Source organism: Littorina saxatilis, linkage group LG16 (genome assembly GCF_037325665.1).
Source record: "Littorina saxatilis isolate snail1 linkage group LG16, US_GU_Lsax_2.0, whole genome shotgun sequence".
NCBI classification, from domain to species: Eukaryota; Metazoa; Mollusca; class Gastropoda; order Littorinimorpha; family Littorinidae; genus Littorina; species Littorina saxatilis.
The window spans coordinates 22,806,950-22,831,603 of NC_090260.1; the positions used below are offsets into that span (position 1 = coordinate 22,806,950).

Genomic DNA, 24,654 nt, shown 5'->3' on the forward strand with positions numbered 1-24,654 from the left:
ATAAATAACAGTAGCGAACTGATTTTATTGAGCACCTGTTTTCTCATAGTGATCCTTAACTTTTTGTGAGTAGTGTAGAAACACGAAAATACCCAGCATGCTTCCTCCGAAAACGGCGTATGGCTGCCTAAATGGCGGGGTAAAAAACTGTCATACACGTAAAATTCCACTCGTGCAAAAAACACGAGTGTACGTGGGAGTTTCAGCCCACGAACGCAGAAGAAGAATGTATGTGTGTTTAGGTCTTAAAGAGGTGTTCTACTGTAGTTGTTTCATCACTGCTTTCTTGTGCTCTTCTTTCGTGAAATACTGACATCACTCTCAACAAAAAATATTATCGGGAGTCTGTTTCTATGGGGATTGAAACTGACTGTATACGTTTGATCAAAGCGGGAACATGTTGAGAAATTATTTCTGCAAATATGCTACATGTAGCAACAAGAGTAGAAACAACACACACACAAATCCACAAACTCAATCACACATATCCACACACACATACACACACAAGCGTGTGACGCGGCAACGCAACAAAAACAACAAAAAAGAACAAAATACAGTAAATGTTCGTGTCTTCAGTCAATTTATCCCCAATGGGACAGTTAAAGCAAGTAAAAAGGCGAAAAGAAAGACTGAAATCAGTTGTAATGCTTTTTAATTCCATGCAAGTTCAATATTCCAGTGCTTAAAATTAATATATACATGTATACATCATATAAAACATGACATGATTGCCTGTGCCACCTGCACAATACACACTAACTACAATCATTCACTGAAATCACACAATTAAATGTCAAAGAGCAAATCAAATCATTCAAACACATGCATGCTTCACAATAAAATTAGATTAATTAAAAGTCATCGATCATGAACACTCTTCAATTCAATATTTTGTTGCCTTTTCAAGAGATGTGTAAGAATTAGAATAAATAATAAATGTAAATTGGTACAGTACATGTATCATCATTGGACATATAGACAATAAATGAGACTGTGTATACATTAATTTGCAAAACAAACGCACACACTGTTTCAAGTTAATTTTCACACATTTTCAAACAATTACAATACATGCACGGCTGTTCCTAGCTTGTGTTTTAGTGCGAGTTAAAGACAGCTCAGCAGAGGGAATAGTTTGGCTACCACCAGCTGCAGCCAGCACACTGTTGAGCTCGCTTGCCTGTTATACATGTATCCAACTGCTTCCGCGCTGTACTGGGAGATAGGCCTTCTCTGTGCTACTAGCTGCTGTGTTTTCTCTGCTGTGGAGAAAGGATGGCTGCTAAACATTTCCTGCAGCTGAAGTAGCAGAAATGAAGCACTGGGAACATGTACAGTGAAACCTATCCTTGCGATCACATCTTGATAACGGCCACCTGTGTGCGTGACTCCCTAAACTCCACTTTACAGCAATGCCGTTCAAACATCCTGCACGCAGCCACAACTTAATGTCCAACTCCACGACAAACACACAAATCAAGCACATAATTCCACCATGACAGAATCACACTCAACGCCCACCAGTGTTCCTCTCCCTGTCATTCTGCACAGGGCTAACACCAACATAAAGTGAACAACCTGAAAGGCCAGGGTCCACGGCGGTGCCCCTCAGAAGCTGAGTCTGGTTTTTACATCTAGTCAAGTTTTGACTAAATGTTTTAACGTAGAGGGGGAATCGAGACGAGGGTCGTGGTGTATGTGCGTGCGTGCGTGTGTGTGTGTGTCTGTGTGTGTGTGTAGAGCGATTCAGACTAAACTACTGGACCGATCTTTATGAAATTTGACATGAGAGTTCCTGGGTATGAAATCCCCAGACATTTTTTTCATTTTTTTGATAAATGTCTTTTATGACGTCATATCCGGCTTTTCGTGAAAGTTGAGGCGGCACTGTCACGCTCTCATTTTTCAACCAAATTGGTTGAAATTTTGGTCAAGTAATCTTCGACGAAGCCCGGACTTCGGTATTGCATTTCAGCTTGGTGGCTTAAAAATTAATTAATGACTTTGGTCATTAAAAATCTGAAAATTGTAAAAAAAAATAAAAATTTATAAAACGATCCAAATTTACGTTCATCTTATTCTCCATCATTTTCTGATTCCAAAAACATATAAATATGTTATATTTGGATTAAAAACAAGCTCTGAAAATTAAATATATAAAAATTATTATCAAAATTAAATTGTCGAAATCAATTTAAAAACACTTTCATCTTATTCCTTGTCGGTTCCTGATTCCAAAAACATATTGATATGATATGTTTGGATTAAAAACACGCTCAGAAAGTTAAAACAAAGAGAGGTACAGAAAAGCGTGCTATCCTTCTTAGCGCAACTACTACCCCGCTCTTCTTGTCAATTTCACTGCCTTTGCCATGAGCGGTGGACTGACGATGCTACGAGTATACGGTCTTGCTGAAAAATGGCATTGCGTTCAGTTTCATTCTGTGAGTTCGACAGCTACTTGACTAAATGTTGTATTTTCGCCTTACGCGACTTGTTAATATATCTTATAGGGACAAGGATCAAAGTTGTACTTAAAGAACCCGGATTTTCCGGTTTTAAAAGTTTTCAAAAACCGGATTTCCGGTGAGAACCAGAAAGGTGTTAGCCCTGTATGCACCAAGCTTCATAAAGTGATACTGTCAAACAACTGTGGGTCTATGCAAACTGTATGCACTAACAAGTAAGATCAAATGCCCACAAATTCATAGAGGGGGCCCTGTGACGCATTCAACATGAAAAGAGCACTTCCAGGGATGCACTCGATTTCCATTACAGTGGAACCCTCCCTTTAAGACCTTCAAAAGTCTGAGAAAGTCAGGTCTTAAAAAAGAGGGAGTCTTAAAATGATAGAGGTAAATTTACAGAGGTTTTGAACTGAACATCTGAAAAAGTAAGGTCTTAAAAGTCTTTAGAAGTCCTAAATTGGGGGGTCTTAACAGTCCTTAGAAGTCCTAAATTGGGGGGTCTTAAAAGTCCTTAGAAGTCCTAAATTGGGTGGTCTTAAAAGGGGGTTCCACTGTTTCACTGTAGTTTTCAAAGTGGTGATCGCAACCCACACAAATATTGCAACATTTCCAGACTGAATGGACAAGATTGTACACTTAACTTGACTGGTTTACAAAGACGAGAAAATCTCAATACCGACATGAATTTACAGAGTTGATGACTAAATTTCACCACTTTGACCAATACGCTATAGTGAAGGTCTCAGAAAAGCATTACAAGTGTATCCCTGTCTTGGCAGTCCCTCTTAATATTGTGGGTCTCACGACCCTCTCAGTAGTGAGTAGAGCATCTGTGGTGAGCCCTGATTTGAGCACACTCAACCAACACTATACAGTGGAAACCGCCTTCAAGGCACTCAAAAATCAGAGAAAATCAGGTCTTCAAAAAAGAAGCGAGTCTTAAAATGGGGATACATTTACACAGGTTATCAACAACAACTCTGACTCTGAGAACGTAAGGGTCTTAAAAGGGAGGTAATCTACTTCTTTGTTCGTGGGCTGAAACTCCCACGACTTTTCCTTGTGTCACCGTTTTTACCCCACCATATAGCCATATGCCGCTTTCGGGGGATGCATGCTTGGTATTGTTGAGTTTCTATAACCCACCGAACTCTGGCATGTGCTACAGGATCTTTTCCGTGCACACTTGGTCTTGTGCTTGCATGTGGGTGGCCGAGTGGTAACGCACTTGCGCTCGGAAGCGAGAGGTTGCAAGTTCGACCCTGGGTCAGGGCGTTAGCAATTTTCTCCCCCCTTTCCTAACCTAGGTGGTGGGTTCAAGTGCTAGTCTTTTGGATGAGACGAAAAACCGAGGTCCCTTCGTGTACACTACATTGGGGTGTGCACGTTAAAGATCCCACGATTGACAAAAGGGTCTTTCCTGGCAAAATTGTATAGACATAGATAAAAATGTCCACCAAAATACCCGTGTGACTTGGAATAATAGGCCGTGAAAAGTAGGATATGCGCCGAAATGGCTGCGATCTGCTGGCCGATGTGAATGCGTGATGTATTGTGTAAAAAAATTCCATCTCACACGGCATAAATAAATCCCTGCGCCTTGAATATGTGCGCGATATAAATTGCATAAAATAAAAATAAAAAAATAAAAAAATAAATCCCTGCGCTTAGAACTGTACCCACGGAATACGCGCGATATAAGCCTCATATTGATTGATTGATTGATGTACACACAAAGGGAGATAAGGCACCAGCAGGTCAGCACATCAGTTGATCGGAAAAATCTCCACCCTTTCATCCCACCAGGAGCGGCCGGGATTCAAACCCACGACCTTCCGCTTGGGAGGCAACATCTTATCCACTAGATCATTGTGTCTGTTGGAGGAAGTCTACAATTGGGGAAGGGGGGGTCAAAATGTGAAGCATGGCGTCACGTTGAACATTGTGTCACTTCTCCCAGAAACTGACAAAGTCTCTGAGACTTTGTCATCTCAGCAGCAAGTTCAAGCTGGCGCCATCACCAACCTGTACCTGCGGTCTTGAAGACCAAACAACGAATCCCATCCTGCAGAGATGTCCCCTTCTACAACCAAGCTCCGTGGCAGTCGACTGGAGCTGGAGAAGACGACGACCTTCATCTCCTGAGCCGGACTGAATATGTAGCGCCAGCGAACGCCAAGAAGAAGAAGCAGCAGAAAATGAATGAAAAGGTCATCGCCAGGCTGTGCATGTATCGGTGTTGTATGTCATTAAGCACCAAACACTGTGCATGTATCGGTGTTGTATGTCATTAAGCACCAAACACTGTGCGTCATGTTCTGTCTGTGCACAACTCTATCCTTGGCTTTAGTCCACCATTCGCACGCTCTGTACGTGCCGTGCACCTCCCAGGCCGTCCTGACCTGCCAGCCGGCGGAAATTTCTTTCATCTGGTGGTCTTTGATTATGCACCGCTGTCGCTTTGCCGATAGTTTGCTGAAAAGATAAACAAGGAGAGTGTGAGTTACCAAATGTGTAAAGATTTGACATTTTGCAAGATGAGAGGACTGGTGATTATTTGGGGTAAGGAATGATGGCGATCATCAGGTCAACTACATTCTCTCTCTTTCTCTCTTTCTCTCTTGCTCTCTCTCTCTCTCTCATGCACACACACACAAACACATGTGTACACATACACAGATGCAAATGTAGCCAAAGACACACAAACACTCACACACAATACACCCCCATTCACACACACACACACATACACAATACACTACAATACACACACACACACATACACAATACAATACAATACAATACAATACAAAACACAGAGGTTACAACACAAGTGGGTATTCATATGGCTTGTATTTCAGTCATGAATATCAAGGGACTCACGAGCCTCTGGCGAGTGAGTCCCTTTGATATTCCCGCTGGGTCTTGACTGAAATACAAGCCATATAAAAAATCACGAGTGTTGTAACCTGTATATCCCATGAAGATCTAAAAGACAAAGTGTGACGGAAACATCAAGCTTTGGTTGTCTGTTCAGATGAGGCACCTCTGCACATACCTTATTCTAAAGGCACGTCTGTTGATCTATGTCAAGTCGGTGCATAATGGTGGCTTGGTTGTCCCCGTCAGTTGAAAGCCTCTTACACGGATTTGACTGAATACCTAGTGGTTACACACGCATCTCCTGAGATCTTGGACACCTTCATCGTCTATAGGGCCTACTGCATCGCAGAAGAGCTAGAAATACTCGCAAAATGCATTAAACAGCTTGTCCAGAGAACACTTGTAGTCGATGATGTACCGATAAGGGCGTGTGTACCGGGCACGCTGTAACTTCACATGAGCATAGTCTGAACATTATTAGCAGTGCTGGACTGGGTTTTTAACGATTGCTAGTTTGACTTTTGTTTTAGTTGAGAGAACGAGCACACACACTCAAACACTTACATCTTGTCATGTTGATCACAAGAGAGAAATAGAACAGCTAATAGAAGGAAACATAACAGATTACGTCCCCTTAATATGACGCGATGGACGACAGACGTCATGAAATCTATGACGCTACGATGATCGTCTCGGCAAGTCGAGACTAAAACTCAGCTATAACACTGAACGACTCTCGCGCAAGTTCTCAAAAGCGTGGTTACCCCTTGCACATCCGGTCTATAGGTACATGTGCATTTTGGAATGTCAAGGACGACAGAAAGTAGAGCCAGCTATGATGTATTTCGTGCACCCTTATTTATCCTCTATTTTATGTGTAAAAGAGTGCAATAGTTACATCATCTATGTAACAAGAGAACAATGGAAATACAAGAAATATACCTAGAGTACATTTACAGAGACGAAGAAGAGAGGTCATGGGATATTATACAATACAGCCCCAATCACACACACACCTTATTGACTGGTTGGTGTCTTTCCACCACCACAGAAGGCACAGGGCCGTGCCGTACGATGGGAGATTTGGAACGCCCCCCTGAGCCGCTGCTCTTGCCCGGCATTTTGAACGACACCCGCGGCTTGTGACTGCCGGTGGTGGTGGTGGTGGTGGCGGTGGACATCTGCTTGGCTGAAGTCTAGAAGAACAACCCGATTCACCAATACAGTGGAAAGAGAGGGGATGTGTTTTGTAGGGTAGAGTTTGGTTTTAACTAAATTTTATTCAAAATACATGACATGAAACAATTGAATACACAAACTCAAGCAAAGGCTTATTTCAAAAGTAGAGTTTGTTACAATGGAACCCCCCTTTTAGGAACCCCCCCCCCCCCCCCCCCCCCCCAATTTGACTTTCTTCCTTTTAAGGCTCTGCTTTGTCAGAGTTTCTGTTCATAGCCTGTCATTTTGTTATTTTATCCCCAATTTAAGACTCCCTCTATTTTAAGACCTGTGGGGTTCCACTGTACCCAAATCAACAAGTAAAAATGCAAGTGCACACACACACACACACACACACACACACACACAGTCACACACACACACAGTCACACACACACACACAGTCACACACACACACACAGTCACACACACACACACACACACATTATATACACACACACATTATATATACACACACAAACCCACACATTATACACACACACACACTATATATATATATATATACACACACACACATTATACACACACACACACACACACACTATAATATATATACACACACACACATTATACACACACACACAAACCCACACACACATACACACACACATACACACACACATACACACACACACACACACACAGTCGCACACACCGACCCCCATACACACATAATCTCATACATACGCCACCCCCCCCCTCCCCCTTCACCCACATACATTAACACTGAGTTGTCCCCAGACTAGGCCAGTTGAACCTGTTGGAAACATGTGTAGGTTGATCCATATGTCCTGGCTACAAAAGCTTTTTGTTCTATCAGCAGGCATGGGAATTCCAAAATAGAAAAAACTCTAAAAATAGGCCGAGGTCCAGGGGTTGCCCTGGCCCCGGCAGGTACAGGGGCAGAGCCCTCCGGAAGGAAAACAAATTTTTAGCAATTTAGACCAATATTTTGATAGTTCTCGTGTAAGCAAATCATGGATAGAGAGACAACAGTATACATATCATTTAATTTACCTTTTTTTGCCGCGGACAATTCTTATTTTTCCTGAAACGTAATTTCCTTTTCGCGGAAATCACAGATTTCCGCGGACAATTCCCATTCCTGATCAGAAGACCTTACCCAGTGGAACCATGCCTTTTAAGACCTCCAGGAATCTGAGAAAATATGTTCTTAAAATAGAGGAAGTCTTAAAATGGGGGTTAATAAACAGAGGCTATGAACAGAAAATCTGACAAAACAGAGTTTAAAAGAGGGAAGGTCTTAAAAGGGGGTTCCACTGTACATGTCATAACTATGGGATGGTCGAAACATTGACCAAATAGCCTGGACCGCCAACTCGTCACGTGACCCTTCGAGGTTACGACGCTCGACTTTCAGGGGTGCTTAGCGTCCGGTTTGAAAGGCCAGCGATTCGAAGACAGTGAAAAGAAAGCACGCTCCAGTTATTTGTGACAATGGGAGGTGACAATGAACTGGATTTTCCAAAACTCCAAACTAAACTTAACAAAACTCATCGAAAAACATGTTCCATATGCACTTTAGCTGAGTTTATTTTAGCATTTTCAGAACTTACCTCGGCAACTTTGTCCATGTTTACAATCGACACCGGATATGACATCCCCCTGATTTCTGAAAGGCCATGTAAGCGTAGGTTCCTAAATGCGAGAGGCCGCTACCTCGTAATAGAGAGAAAGAGCGGAGAGAGAGCTAGTTGGCGGTACAGGATAACATTTTAATGGTCTATGGTCGAAAGGACAGCCCCGTCAGAACGATGCGTCAGAAAAGCACACATCAACGATCCAAGACCATGGTCTGAAAACAACACTGCACACATACACACGCGCAAACACATTCCCCCACACACACCCCAATCCCTCCCAACATTACCGGTCGAGGTCCTGTACTGGTTGTGTGGGGTCTGGTTCCCACCGACGTGACTATCCTGGGGGATGTATCATCGGCTGTGTCGGAGTCGCACGCCCCTTCCTGCGGTATGGACTTGTAAGCAGCAGGCGCTTTCTCAGGGGCGTAGCTGCCAAAGTTGTTTGAAAACTCTTCGTTTCCACTTCCGTAGTCTGGCATTCGGGGATCCCTTTCTGCAAAACGACAACTTCCCTATCATCAACACTTCTATACAAAATGGGAGATACGCTGGTAACTTCCCTATCATCAACACTTCTATACAAAATGGGAGATACGCTGGTAACTTCCCTATCATCAACACTTCTATACAAAAAGGGAGATACGCTGGTAACTTCCCTTTCATCAACACTTCTATACAAAATGGGAGATACGCTGGTAACTTCCCTATCATCAACACTTCTATACACAATGGGAGATACGCTGGTAACTTCCCTATCATCAACACTTCTATACAAAAAGGGAGATACGCTGTTAACTTCCCTGTCATCAACACTTCTATACAAAATGGGAGATACGCTGGTAGCTTCCCTATCATCAACACTTCTATACAAAATGGGAGATACGCTGGTAACTTCCCTATCATCATCACTTCTATACAAAATGGGAGATACGCTGGTAGCTTCCCTATCATCAACACTTCTATACACAATGGGAGATACGCTGGTAACTTCCCTATCATCAACACTTCTATACAAAATGGGAGATACGCTGGTAACTTCCCTATCATCAACACTTCTATACAAAATGGGAGATACGCTGGTAACTTCCCTATCATCATCACTTCTATACAAAATGGGAGATACGCTGGTAGCTTCCCTATCATCATCACTTCTATACACAATGGGAGATACGCTGGTAGCTTCCCTATCATCATCACTTCTATACACAATGGGAGATACGCTGGTAGCTTCCCTATCATCAACACTTCTATACAAAATGGGAGATACGCTGGTAGCTTCCCTATCATCAACACTTCTATACACAATGGGAGATACGCTGGTAACTTCCCTGTCATCATCACTTCTATACACAATGGGAGATACGCTGGTAGCTTCCCTATCATCAACACTTCTATACAAAAAGGGAGATACGCTGGTAGCCTCCCTATCATCAACACTTCTATACAAAATGGGAGATACGCTGGTAACTTCCCTATCATCAACACTTCTATACAAAATGGGAGATACGCTGGTAGCTTCCCTATCATCAACACTTCTATACACAATGGGAGATACGCTGGTAACTTCCCTATCATCAACACTTCTATACAAAAAGGGAGATACGCTGGTAACTTCCCTATCATCAACACTTCTATACAAAAAGGGAGATACGCTGGTAACTTCCCTATCATCATCACTTCTATACAAAATGGGAGATACGCTGGTAGCTTCCCTATCATCATCACTTCTATACAAAAAGGGAGATACGCTGGTAACTTCCCTTTCATCAACACTTCTATACAAAATGGGAGATACGCTGGTAACTTCCCTATCATCAACACTTCTATACAAAATGGGAGATACGCTGGTAACTTCCCTATCATCAACACTTCTATACACAATGGGAGATACGCTGGTAACTTCCCTATCATCATCACTTCTATACACAATGGGAGATACGCTGGTAGCTTCCCTATCATCAACACTTCTATACAAAATGGGAGATACGCTGGTAGTGAAGAGGACTGAAAGCAATACAGTGGAACCCCCCAATTTAACACTTTCTCCCTTTGAAGATCCTGTTATGTCAGATTTTGTGTTCATAGCCTCGGTAAAGACCTGATTTTGTGTTCATAGCCTCGGTAAAGACCTGATTTTGTGTTCATAGCCTCGGTAAAGACCTGATTTTGTGTTCATAGCCTCTGTAAAGACCTGATTTTGTGTTCATAGCCTCTGTAAAGACCTGATTTTGTGTTCATGGCCTCTGTAAAGACCTGATTTTGTGTTCATAGCCTCTGTAAAGACCTGATTTTGTGTTCATAGCCTCGGTAAAGACCTGATTTTGTGTTCATAGCCTCTGTAAAGACCTGGTTTTGTGTTCATTGCCTCTGTAAAGACCTGGTTTTGTGTTCATAGCCTCTGTAAAGACCTGGTTTTGTGTTCATAGCCTCTGTAAAGACCTGGTTTTGTGTTCATAGCCTCTGTAAAGACCTGATTTTGTGTTCATAGCCTCTGTAAAGACCTGATTTTGTGTTTATAGCCTCTGTAAAGACCTGATTTTGTGTTCATAGCCTCTGTAAAGACCTGGTTTTGTGTTCATAGCCTCTGTAAAGACCTGATTTTGTGTTCATAGCCTCTGTAAAGACCTGATTTTGTGTTCATAGCCTCTGTAAAGACCTGATTTTGTGTTCATAGCCTCTGTAAAGACCTGGTTTTGTGTTCATAGCCTCTGTAAAGACCTGATTTTGTGTTCATAGCCTCTGTAAAGACCTGGTTTTGTGTTTATAGCCTCTGTAAAGACCTGATTTTGTGTTCATAGCCTCTGTAAAGACCTGGTTTTGTGTTCATAGCCTCTGTAAAGACCTGGTTTTGTGTTCATAGCCTCTGTAAAGACCTGATTTTGTGTTCATAGCCTCTGTAAAGACCTGATTTTGTGTTCATAGCCTCTGTAAAGACCTGAGTTTTTTCAGCTTTCTGGAGGTCTTAAAAGGGGGTTGGGGGGGGGGGGGTTCCACTGCAGAACAGACACCCCCCCCCCCTCTCCCTCCAGCCCCCTTTACAGACTGAAAAGATGAGCACATCGGTTCTTAAAAGTAACGGAGATAGGCCACATGAAAAAAACAGGGAGCTGGGAATGAAACAAAGAATAAGATGAATGCTGAATCAATCTCAAAGATGGGCTACACCTGGAGTCAGATAGAAAAGATGGCCCAGGACAGAGGACTCTGGAGAGCTGTTGTTGGCGGCCCATACCCTGACAGGAGTGACGGGCATTGATTGATTGATTGATTGATTGAATCAATCTCAATGGGTTCTCAAGACAAAAAGCAATACATACATACACACACAAACAAACTGAGAAATGCGTGAAACTGAAAAATGCGTCTGAACAACCAAAAATAGAAAATGAAGTGGTGATGTACGTTGTTTGTTTTTTGCCCTGACCCAACCACTCACCTGACATACAGACATGGGTGTCTGTGTCAACTTTCCAACCGCCACAATGAGATCGTATTTATAAAGGGATGGTGGTTATTGTGGTTTTTGTTGCGGGTGATTTGTCTTGAACGTATTGTTCCTTAATGTTATTCTTTTCTCTCTGCGAAAATTCAACATTGCTTCCATGTGTTTGGCATAAACAAATAAATCACCATACAGAGAATTGAGAAAATGATGATTGTTGTTGACGTTATTGCTCATGTGACAAGGTGGTGACCAGTCACCAATGATATAGTAAAGTTACTCCCGGTCATTTCATTGTCTCTCACTTTTAGTCCCTGTTTAATTATCTTCCCCTGACCCAGGTTGTGTCTGCCGTCAGGTACGTTGTGTGTAGCAGCTTGTGGGGGTGTATGGATGCTTGTCTCTGATTCGTTGATTGTTTGAACGGGTGCACGTGAGAATCAGACCGATAGCGTGGGCTTTGTCAGACCCCTTGTGTTTTTCGTAGAGAGAGGTTGTGATTTGGATTGTGTTCAACTTATGATTGAACGATGTCGGTGTTGCTGTGTTAATGCTGTGAGTGTAGTTGAGCCATTATTAACTTCGATTGGCAGGAGCAAGTGAAGAGACCTTTTGTGTGTGTTGGAAGATGCGTTTGACAGCTAGTTTTGTGTCAGCGATGTGACCGGTTTTCGTCGGAGGAAAGTTTTGTGACGAGTTGTGTAAGAGTTGTGCTGTACATAGAGGAGCGAGCTACACTGCCTTCTGGTACATGTTAAAATAAAGTCACGTTACTGCAACCCCTGACTTGGTGTCTCTATGTGAATGCTTCCTGATCTGAGCACCCCCTTCCACTTGCCCCCCCCCCCCCCTTCACACTCAGGTACAGTGGAACCCCCCCACTTTAAGACCTAATATTTGAGAATATCAGGTCTTAAAAAGGAGGGAGTCTTAAATTGGGGGTAAATTTACGGATGCTTTGAACAGTAAAACTGAAAAACCAAGGGGGAAGTCCTTGAGGGGTCTTGTTACTGTTACTGTTGATTTGACTTGACTCACCAATCCCCTCATCTGACGATTTTTCATGAAATATGGTCATGGCTTCCATGTTGAGGGCACAGACGCCACGCATGAACGCCTTCTTCATGGCACCCTCGTACTTCTCTCGCTGGCCCTGCAGGTGTCGAATCTCCACCCTCATCGCCTCCAGCTCTGCGTTCAACTGTCACACCAACAACACAGCTATAAATAGAAATTGCACACTGTAGCGTTAAAAGGTGTAGGGCACAGGAGAAAATTGCGCCAAGGAGCATGATCTTTGCAGAAAAACTTTCTTTGAAAGCTTTATTTTCATTGCTAGAGATACAATTATCATAGAGCAGCAGCCATGTATTTCAGGTGTTTGAAAGTTATATGATATTTTGGTTGGTATTGGAGAAAAAGAGGCAACATTTATTTTACTTTATGTATGTCATCCTGGTGGCAAGGAAAACAGGACGCCAGCAAATTGGTACCAATACAACAAATTGGCAAAAATCATGCATTGATGCAATCCCTGAGCTAAGTCTACCAGCCATGTTCGCTCAACTGTGACCGTGTTGGGTGTGGCAACACTTGCTGACCATATAAACACAAGACCCCCTTGGCATTCTTGGCCTTAAGCATCCTCCACTATGTTCCATTAAATTTGGTCGAGGACGTCAAACGACCCGTAGACAGGTGCACGGGCGTATTGGATAAAACATCGGCCTTCTAATTGGAAGGTCGTGAGTTCAAATCCCGGCCGCCTCCGCCTGGTGGGTCAAGGGTGGAGATTTTTCCGATCTCCAAGGTCAACTTAAGTGCAGAGCTGTTAGTGCTACAGTGGTACTCCCCATGTAAGACCTCCCAAAATCTGACAAATGTAGGTCTTAAAAGGGGGGGGGTCTTACATGGGGGGTGAGGTCAGGTCAGAAAAAGACAGTGAGAGAGAAAAAGTCAGTGACAGAGAGAAAGAGAGAAATACCTTCAGGGTCCGTCGAAGTTGTGGCATAATTACAGTTGTGGTTTGGTGATTTAATTTGATAATCTAATTCAATAAAAAGCAAGAGGTATGTATTTTTTCTATATTTTTTTACTTTAATTGTATCCTCTACATGTATTTAAAAAAACTAGTGGTACCCGTGCTACGCACTTTGTGTGCTGCGCATGCAATGTCATTTTGTTGGTTATGTGCTTGTGAAAATGCTGTTTGCACCCCTCCCCCCCCCCCCCCCCCCCCGCACATTATCCCGCATATAATGAATTATATTCTCTTGGTGAAAAATAAAATGTTAACCCTTACACCGGTGCAATTCTGTAACACATGTTACATAGCCACTGGTAAATTAACAGAGAGAAAAATAACAAAAAACAGTCATATAGGTTTTCGCATCAATGGGAGGTAATCGGAACTGACCAAAAAGACTGCGCGACCGCACGCGACTATACAAACAAACAAAATAAAATACAGCAGGTATGGCGTTTGCATGAATCCATGATTACGTCTACATGAACAACAGTGATAAAAGTGCGCATCTCTTCCCAGCCGTGCAGCGCTTTGAAAGTTGGAAGCATTAAAATTTTTAGCCATCGTGAAGATACGAAAAAAAGTATGACGTGTAAAATACTTAATGATTCAAACGCATAGTATAACATATATGTAACTGACAACAGAAAATATATACATGGTTCACACACACAATCGAGTGCACACATCCATGCTTATTTAAAGTCATGTACACACACACACACATACATACATGGCATCAAGCAACACACAATTAAATGACACATATGGAATATGGAAAACGTATAATGGACATGAACATGGCAAGTAATTTACACCGTTACCTACTATAAAATTGATGATATATATATACCACTCACTTGCTATTCGCCTAAAAGCTTGCAGTGTGCTGTGACACATATAAGAAACCAGAAGAAAAAAGGACTTTACTTTGGCGAAAAGAGCATATGCTGCTTATTTTTGTACATAACTGCTATAACTGTATTTTTTCCGAACACTTACATGTGAACAACATAGAGATATATCTTACCATTTCACTAAGACAGCCAAAATAACGGTCAAATTAAGGGGAGATCATGATGACGTACATGTCTATGGTTGCACCGGGGGAAAATATTTAGTCGCTGGAACCTATAAGGTTGTGAAAATGTTGTTTGCACCCCCCCCCCCCCCCCCCCCGCACATTATCCCGCATATAATGAATTATATTCTCTTGGTGAAAAATAAAATGTTAACCCTTACACCGGTGCAATTCTGTAACACATGTTACATAGCCACTGGTGAATTAACAGAGAGAAAAATAACAAAAAACAGTCATATAGGTTTTCGCATCAATGGGAGGTAATCGGAACTGACCAAAAAGACTGCGCGACCGCACGCGACTATACAAACAAACAAAATAAAATACAGCAGGTATGACGTTTGCATAAATCCATGATTACGTCTACATGAACAACAGTGATAAAAGTGCGCATCTCTTCCCAGCCGTGCAGCGCTTTGAAAGTTGGAAGCATTAAAATTTAAACGGGTAAAAAGCCATCGTGAAGATACGAAAAAAAGTATGACGTCTAAAATACTTAATGATTCAAACGCATAGTATAACATATGTAATTGACAACAGAAAATATATACATGGTTCACACACACAATCGAGTGCACACATCCAATCCATGCTTATTTAAAGTCATGTACACACACACACACATACATACATGGCATCAAGCAACACACAATTAAATGACACATATGGAATATGGAAAACGTATAAAGGACATGAACATGGCAACTAATTTACACCGTTACCTACTATAAAATTGATGATATATATATACCACTCACTTGCTATTCGCCTAAAAGCTTGCGGTGTGCTGTGACACATATAAGAAACCAGAAGAAAAAAGGACTTTACTTTGGCAAAAAGAGCATATGCTGCTTATTTTTGTACATAACTGCTATAACTGTATTTTTTCCGAACACTTACATGTAAAAAACATAGAGATATATCTTACCATTTCACTAAGACAGCCAAAATAACGGTCAAATTAAGGGGAGATCATGATGACGTACATGTCTATGGTTGCACCGGGGGAAAATATTTAGTCGCTGGAACCTATAAGGTTATACGGCGACTTATCAGGTGATAATGTTTCGAACTATTTAGTAAACAAATCTATGGAATATTTTGGAGTTCCATTAACAGATAAACAGATCTATCTATCTTCTTATTATTTTAGGTTCGTCTGGGGTAGAGAAATAAAACACACAGCTAGGTTCGTCTGAGGTGCGGTCGCGTGTTTAGTCGAACCGAAAGTTGAAGAAGAACCGATCACAGATCTCTTTCGCCGCGATGTCAAAGTTCAGGTCAAAGTTCACTGTTGTCTGCTCAAATTTGCGAGACAAACCTCTTCAAACTTTGTTCGTGGACAAAATTGGAAGTCGGGACCTAGCGGAATCGATTTCCTGGGTCACGTTGGCATAGCAACCGAAGGAGAAGGCACAAATCCGCGCGGTTTGGTCACAGGAATCGAAAAACCACCGAAAATCCTACCAGTATTATATAGTAGATATTTGGGAGTCAAAAGAGTTTATGTTCATATGGGTGTCAGTATTTGGAAGAGGACTATACACCTGTCACATTTTACACTGGTTTGAAGAAAGATTTCACAGGAAGTCTGAGATGCTTGAGACTTTCTCTTCAAGTGTTCTTTCTTAATTTGACTGTCAAAATTGAGCAAGACATCGGCCATGTCGACGTGCATCACAAAACCAACTCCAAACGCGTTCGTTGAGGTCACCATAAATACATTTCCTTGCCTTGGAGTATTTGCGGTCACAATTTTTGCCGGTCTCCCATCGATTGACCACGTTTTCTTGGTCGCTGACGATCGATTGAATCTGAGTTTTTCCTACCTCAAACGACCGCGCGATCGAAATTTCCGTTTCGCCCTTACGGCTCCGTTTCACCACTTCCATTCTCTGTTCCAGAGTCAAAATTTTCCTCTTCTTTCCGCGCGATTGAGCGTTTGAAGTTGAAGGAGAGTTCGAAGCCATGGTCGAAGAAGAAGATCGTTGATGCTCGCGCGTGTGTTTGTTGATTTTTCGAAAGGAAGTGGACAAAGAAAAGGGCATGTTGGGATCGTAAAATTGTGAACGCCGGACATGCGCAATCTAGACCTAAACGCGTCGTCTGTTATATTTCCGGCCGAGTGATTTTTGCGATCTTTTTTCAGAGTTTCAAGTAAAACGTTACGATTTTTTGTTAGGTTTTGATTTGAAAATGTTGTTACAAGGTCGCAAATTGTAACAACTAGTCGGTCGCAAATCGGGTTCTGGGGGGAGTCGGCCATGGGGGGTGATTTATATAGCAAAACTAATCCGTCAGCAAGAATGAGGTCTGAGAAGGGAGAGGGTCTCTGATGGGGGGGTCGTTCGTCGGGAGTACCACTGTAGTGCCTTATCCCCCTTTGTGTGTACGCACAAGAACAAGACCAAGTGTCCACGGAAAAGATCCTGTAATCCATTTCCGTGTTCAGTGGGTTATAAAAACACAAAGATACCCAGCATGCTTCCACCGAAATCAGCGTATGCTACCTACATGGCGGGGTAAAAGCGGTCATACATGTAAAAATCCACTTGTGCAAAAACATGAGTGAACATGGGAGTTACAGTCCATAAACAAAGAAGAGGAAGAGAAGAAGAAACGACCCGTAGGCTGAACCCTGCATAGTTATTTCCCCCACCAACCATTCCAGCAACTTACCTGGCCGATCTTGGCTTCGTAGTCAGCGGTGAGTTGCATGCAGACCTCCTGCGCTTTGCCCTGACAGGCCTTCTCGGCACGATTGCGCCACTTGCCGTGGATCAAGGAGAACCAGGCACTCAGTACGCGCCGGCTCAGCGTTCGCTCGTGGTGCAACTTAGCCAGCTGCTGGGCAAATTGCTGCAAACATAAATAGTACATGTGTAACAGAGTGCTGCAAGAATAGTCTCAGCCACGTTAGGCCAAACAAAAATATATGTTGGTTTGGGGAGTGACCAAAAAAGATACGGTCGGTGGGTCAGCTTTTTTTTTTTACTTTAAATTTTTTATTTAGTCGATTTTAAAGGAGGTTACTTCCCTTGGTCTCAGTATGGTTCCCAAAATGTGTCAAAAGTTGGGTATTTTTTTTAGAAATAAAAACAAAGTTTTAGGGTTGGCGGGGGGAAAAATAGGGTCGGTTGGGTTACCCTAAACCAACACATGATATTTTTATTTAGCCTTATGTCCCAAATAGTCGCTAGTACTAGGGACAGCAATAGTAAGAAAGCAGCAGCAGCTTTTTTCTCATCCACTCCAGTGCAAGAAGGACGGGCGCTGTGGCAGGGTGGTAAGACGTCGGCCTCTTAATCGGAAGGTCGAGGGTTCGAATCCCGGCCCCGGCAGCCTGGTGGGTTAAGTGTGGAGATTTTTCCGATCTCCCAGGTCAACTTATGTGCAGACCTGCTTAGTGGCTTATCCCCCTTCGTGTGTACACGCAAGCACAAGACCAAGTGTGCACAGAAAAGATCCTGTAATCCATGTCAGAGTTCGGTGGGTTATAGAAAGACGAAAATACCCAGCATGCTTCCTCTGGAAGCGGCGTATGGCTGCCTAAATGGCGGGGTAAAAACGGTCATACATGTAAAACTCCACTCGTGCAAAAACACGAGTGTACGTGGGAGTTTCAGCCCACGAACGCAGAAGAAGAAGAAGAAGGAGTGCAAGAAGAACCACAATCACCTTCAGAGGCGAAGCCCAGTCAAACTGACAAACACTGGGTTGAACATTTTAGAGCTCATTTCTTAGCCCTATAAAAACTGTTATGGTATCACAAACACAACTCTACAATTCACAGGTGTGAGCGACATAGAAGAAACATCAAGCTATAAATAGCTCGCGCCCTTCAACGGCCGACAAGTGCAGTCTGCTGTGAAGAGTGACGCAGTAGTCTCCCTGTCACACACGTCATTGTAAGCTATAACTGGAAATGACCAGTTGGCTGCTGTCAGCGTGAGTTCGTCCCCACGTTCGGCGAGAGATTTATTGCTCAGAGTCAACTTTGTGTGCAGACTCTCCTCGGTGTCCGAACACCCCCGTGTGTACACGCAAGCACAAGACCAAGTGCGCACGAAAAAGACCCTGTAATCCATGTCAGTGTTCGGTGGCTTATAGAAACACGAAAATACCCAGCATGCTTCCTCCGAAAGCGGCGTATGGCTGCCTAAATGGCGGGGTAAAAACGGTCATACACGTAAAAGCCGTGGGAGTTTCAGCCCACGAACGAACAAACAAAGTGGAAATGACCTTTCTAACTGTACACAATGGAACACCCCCCCTTTCGCCAGTGCCATTGGCTTTTCCAAGATTTTGACATTTCTCACAAAACAAAAGTCCCTTATCGTATCAAATCCTTATGGGAATGAAGAAGAAGAAGAAGTATCGAAACCAAGGATCAGCCTTCAGTTAATGTTACTTGTTTTGTTAAAATTCTTTCGAATCATTAGCAGCCAAAGCACACCGTTTCCTATTTTCACCATCATCCTTGTTTGGTTTCAATTCAGGGATGGCCAAAACGTCCGCCCGATCCCAAGGAGCGAGTAAAATATCCGCCGGGCTATTAGAAACTGCGTGGGAACTTGCCCGGCTGGCCAATGAACATTCTGGTCAAATACAACAGTTTTTGCTTTACTATCGAATTTCATAGGCATATAAACACTGCTTGAACTGTGGCATGTACCCGGCCGGGAAAAACTTCTGGCAGGCTAGTAACCTTCTTGAAGTTAGCCGCCTGGCAGGCGAGTTAAAAATGTGAGATTTGGCCATCCCTGCAATGTCGCATGAGGTTGACGGGCGAGAGAGTTGAAATACAATCCTTGCTTGATCAGGCCAGGCAACAATCTTAAGGGAAGACACCACAATGATTTGTTCTCAGGAAGACACCACAATGATTTGTTCTCAGGAAGACACCACAATGATTTGTTCTCAGGAAGACACCACAATGATTTGTTCTCAGGAAGACACCACAATGATTTGTTCTCAGGAAGACACCACAATGATTTGTTCTCAGGAAGACACCACAATGATTTGTTCTCAGGAAGACACCACAATGATTTGTTCTCAGGAAGACACCACAATGATTTGTTCTCAGGAAGACACCACAATGATTTGTTCTCAGGAAGACACCACAATGATTTGTTCTCAGGAAGACACCACAATGATTTGTTCTCAGGAAGACACCACAATGATTTGTTCTCAGGAAGACACCACAATGATTTGTTCTCAGGAAGACACCACAATGATTTGTTCTCAGGAAGACACCACAATGATTTGTTCTCAGGAAGACACCACAATGATTTGTTCTCAGGAAGACACCACAATGATTTGTTCTCAGGAAGACACCACAATGATTTGTTCTCAGGAAGACACCACAATGATTTGTTCTCAGGACGACACCACAATTTGTTCCCAGGAAGACACCACAATTTGTTCCCAGGAAGCATTGTTTCGGGTACAGGCCGGTGTTTTCTAGAATCGATCAACACTCGGCTGGCGCGTTCACAACGACAAACATTCAAGCAAGACAGGACAGTTGGCCCGATTGGCTGCACACAATGCACCACACATTTAACAGCCAATCACAGCGTGTTACTCAAACGCGACCTTGCGCACGCTTTCGCTTTGCTCCTTCCGAAGGCTGTACTTCAATGTAAAGTGTGCACACGGTGGCACAGTGGTACATGCTAAGCTAGGCTAATTTGCTATTTCTGTCCCCAGCACAAAAGACTGTTCGGGACATGAAGTGTTATGCTACGTCATTTCAGAGCGCCTTTTTGATCTGCTGAAGGGAATTCTAATAGCACATTTTAAGATTGTATGCACCAATGACGTAAGGCGCACTAGTAAACTGAACCCTGTACTCCCAACACACACACACACAGAAACACACACAGAAACACACACACACAGAAACACACACACACAGAAACACACACAGAGCAGTCCCCAGGGCTGCGGTGCACGAACCGAAAGTGGGTGCCACCAAATCGTGAGAGAACATACCGCGGGGTCCAATTCGTTGAAATCAGAAGAAATCTCAATTTCAACCAATCTAATTTCAACTGGCTTAAACCCGGTTGGTAAATTTCTCATGAACCTTGGCCCAGAAGTGCTCACCGCTCTCTTGGCGTCGTTGTGTTGTATGCGCCAGTTGGAAAAGTTGCGCGTGAGCAGGGTCTTGTCGCGCTGACGGAAGACGGCGGTGGTGAGGTTGGAGATGATGACGTCCTTGCGTTCCATGGTCTTCTGGTACGTGTGCAGGAACTCCTTCATGCCGTCCAGCTCCTTGATCAGCGCTGCTTTCTCCTGGGCGTGTCTGCAGCATGCGTATATATACACATGTACAGTGGAACCCCCCTTTTAAGACCCCCCGATTCAAAACTCCCTCCTTTTTGGCTCACGTAAGTGTAGCCTATGCGATGCTAACTTTTGTCTGTCTGTGCGTGCGTGCGTGTGTGCATGTGTGATAGAAACTTTAACATTTGACTGAACACCGAAATACTAATTTTACCGGGTTATTATCCAAGCAACAGCTTCAAAGTATTGAAGCAATGATCACCATTTCGTCGGCACATATGTAGATAAAGTGTGTATCCAAAGAAAACGGGTGGTGGTGGGTTTTGGGGGGGTAAAAACAGGTGACTGATTTGTGTTGTGTGTGGTACAGCAGTCCCTCTCATGAACGGACACCCTTGGGCCATAGCAAAACTGTCCGTACATTGCAGGTGTCCGGTCACGGGAGGGGTGACCACACCACCCCCTCCCCCATACACTCACACAGAGACACACAAACAACAGGATTGAGTCTATGCTAATCACTTCTTGTGGCTACTAAACAATAAACTCCTAATACTTCTTTAAACGTTCTGTAAAAATGATTTGTATGAAAAGTGTTGAAAAGAAGAGATAAAATAAATCCTCAAGGCAGTGAACACACTCACCATGCACTGACATACGAAAGCAGCCACACAAACACAGCACAGAGGAGCGTGTGCAGATGCTTTGCAAGAATAAGCTTGAAACCCAGTTTTAATAAATAGCAGCAGATAGAGCTGCATGTCATAATCATGTAATTTATTTTCATCTTGTCTGGCTTTATTGATTGCATGCCGACCATGTGGCATGGCAGTGACTTTTCACTCTTCAGTCGGAAATACACTGTACATAACAGTAACACAGCTCCCACTCTCCCTCACTAATGCCTACCCCAAGCCGTGACAACTGATGCTTGGAAATTGTGTGGAAGAGTACACCTCTCTATTTCTCTCCAATGGTCTTCCTGCTGACATGCAGTGACACCGGACACCCCACAGAGTTTAGCCAGCTACCCCTCCACCCCCCCCCCCCTCCCTCTCTCTCTCACTCCCTCCAGCCATGTACTGTTGGGCTGTGGCCAGAGAGGTCAGCTCCAACTGTTCACTCAGAGCAAAACCAGGTGACTGTGTGGTAACTTTTGACACAGCAAGACAACTGAAGGGTTCACAGATTAGGCAACCGACTCACTGGTCAAGGCTGAGGGGAAACAAGAGTATCTTGTCAATGAAAGAGGTTACACACAGACACACGATGCTGAGAACTGTGGCCGGTTTTTCACTTTCTTTCGCTCAGGACCTTCATCGACTGTGGTTTCTGTTGTTTACGTCCAACAGACAAGAATAAAGAGGACAGTGCAGTTTCATGTTGGCATCTTCGCATGTACTCCACTCCTGACCAAAACTACCCCCCCTCCTGATGCACTCAAGTTACCAGTGACTGTCGTCACGCCATTGCGGCTGTGATCTTTGCACCAAGAGCCGGACTGCTCTGTTATCGATTTTGTTGTGGTGAAAATTTGACGATGGTCTGTCCGTACATTGGAGGTATGACCTGCTGTTGGGACCGAAAATGAGTGTCCGTGTCCACGTTTTGCAGGTGTCCGTTTAAGGGGGGCAAATATAGAAGGAAAACACTCCGTGCCGAGCAAATGTGTCCGTACATGTCAGGTGTCCGCTCACGCCGGGGCCGTACATTGCAGGGACTGCTGTATGTAGACCAGGTCAGGGGTCAAGGTTAGGTCAGATCGCGTGAAGGATTGTGGTATAGATTCACTTCTCAGTTCTAACCGAGCTGCATTCGCCGATTCGGGGAAGACAATTTCACATTGTTCGGTTTCGTAGCGGCTCCAGAAAAAATAGATAAAGAAGATACCAAAGGAGATTTCCTACAGGTTGATCAGCACAGCGTGTTTTCAGTGTCTGCGCGAGGAAGCGCTGTCGAAAGGGCAGTGTCGATCTCAGTGGCAGTCGTGTCCCCGTAACTCGTAAGTAGGCTACAGACAGACAGATCTAGATCTAGCGTCTCCCACTCTTGCACTGTGTCTATGCTTACTGTGTGTGTGTATGTGTGACGGAGTGATTGAGTTTGTGTTACTGTTTGTCGATTTCTTACGTGAGCCTTGAAGGCTTCGCCTCTTGTTAAGACCTTGTTTTCTCAGACTTTCTGTTGAAAACCTGTGTAAATTTACCCCCATTTTAAGACTCCCTCCTTTTTAAGACCTGATTTTCTCAGATTTTAGAGGTCTCAAACGGGGGGTTCCACTGTACCAATGACTTATCTATAGTTTCACACAGACAGCCATGATAGAACAAGAGAAGTAAATACTTATACAACTCACCTTTTGTCATATGTAAAATCTGAATAGTGAACAAAATATTTGCTGCTGTACCTCCATAAGATATTCAAAAGTCCACAAAATGGGGCACCGGCCTCTGGCTAGTACTTCTCATAATTTACTCCCCAGAGAGCAAATTTTACTCGCTAAACCAAACATTTGTTTTAGCAATTTATTTGCATTTGGCGAGTAGATTAAAATTTCGACTCACTATTTACATGTGTCTACTCGCCTTTGCGAGTAAAATACTCGCCACAGTCAGGCCTGATAATGCCCCAGAGACCGATGATTTTCTTCTTATTGACCCAAACTTGACCCTAATGTGACCTTAGCCCCACTGTGACCTGTATCACTCCATTTTCAGTGATCCAATTCTAAGAATGTTCCACAAATACACAAATTTGAGAAAACCTAAAACACTGATCTTTTGTCCATTGACAGCAGGGATGGCCCAATAGTCCGCCCGGTCGCCAGGGGCAAGTAAAAAATCCGCCAAGCTAGTGGAAACCGCCTCGCAACTCGCCCTGCTGGCCAGTGAAAATTCTGGTCAAATGCGACCCTTTTGGTTGTAATATTGGGTTTTAAAGCCATATAAACACCGAGGATCAATTGTGGCATGTACTGGGCCAGCAACATTTCTGCCGGGCTTGTGACTTTCTTGAAGTTACTCGCCCAGCTGGCAAGTTCAAATCTTTAGATTTGGCCATCCCTCGACAGCCTTCTGTTTGTGTTGGGTGTTTTGTAAACATGTATTAACGGTTGTCTCTGCGTACCTGTTGGTTTCTTTGAGTAGTTCCGTCCTACATCTTTGTTCGATGACAGTCTTGGCCTGGGAAAACTCAGACTGAAAAAAAAGAAACAAAACTGAGAGGAAAATTGCTTTCCTTGCTGAAAACAATGCCCAAAATCTTTGTTCAAAACAATGTAGTTAGTCGTTCTAAAATGAATTATACCCCCTTTTTGGGGTTTTTTGTTTAGGAAAGTGTGACAATCAGAAAGACAACAGCTACAGATTTTAACCCTGCCACTGCATAAATGAATGATTTTTTAAATAAACCTCACACATTTTTGTGAGCAAACTTTGCCAAGACACCTTTCCTAATGTTGTCACCAAGAACAACAAGAAAGCGGACTGAGTTGTACGTACAAATACCTTGAAATGCAAGTAAAACTAAAACTCACACGCACACCCACAGACAGGCATGCACACACACACACACACACACACACACACACACACACACACACACACACACACAGG

The 24,654-nt window shown here is 43.3% G+C and overlaps 1 protein-coding gene across 2 annotated transcripts in view; it reads right to left on the reverse strand.

The window, feature by feature from the left end:
• Nucleotides 1-2,063: 2,063 nt before the first annotated feature.
• LOC138950600 (centrosomal protein POC5-like) overlaps nt 2,064-24,654 on the reverse strand; it is a 42,934-nt gene continuing 20,343 nt past the window's right edge. For both annotated transcript variants that reach the window (XM_070322305.1, XM_070322304.1), the window contains 7 exons: nt 24,167-24,237; nt 20,861-21,059; nt 17,429-17,608; nt 12,681-12,843; nt 8,485-8,693; nt 6,371-6,550; nt 2,064-4,946 (listed from right to left, as the gene is read on the reverse strand). In XM_070322305.1, coding sequence (XP_070178406.1) covers nt 4,818-4,946; nt 6,371-6,550; nt 8,485-8,693; nt 12,681-12,843; nt 17,429-17,608; nt 20,861-21,059; nt 24,167-24,237 — 1,131 coding nt within the window. In that variant the 3' untranslated portion in view covers nt 2,064-4,817. The remainder of the gene's footprint in view (nt 4,947-6,370; nt 6,551-8,484; nt 8,694-12,680; nt 12,844-17,428; nt 17,609-20,860; nt 21,060-24,166; nt 24,238-24,654) is intronic.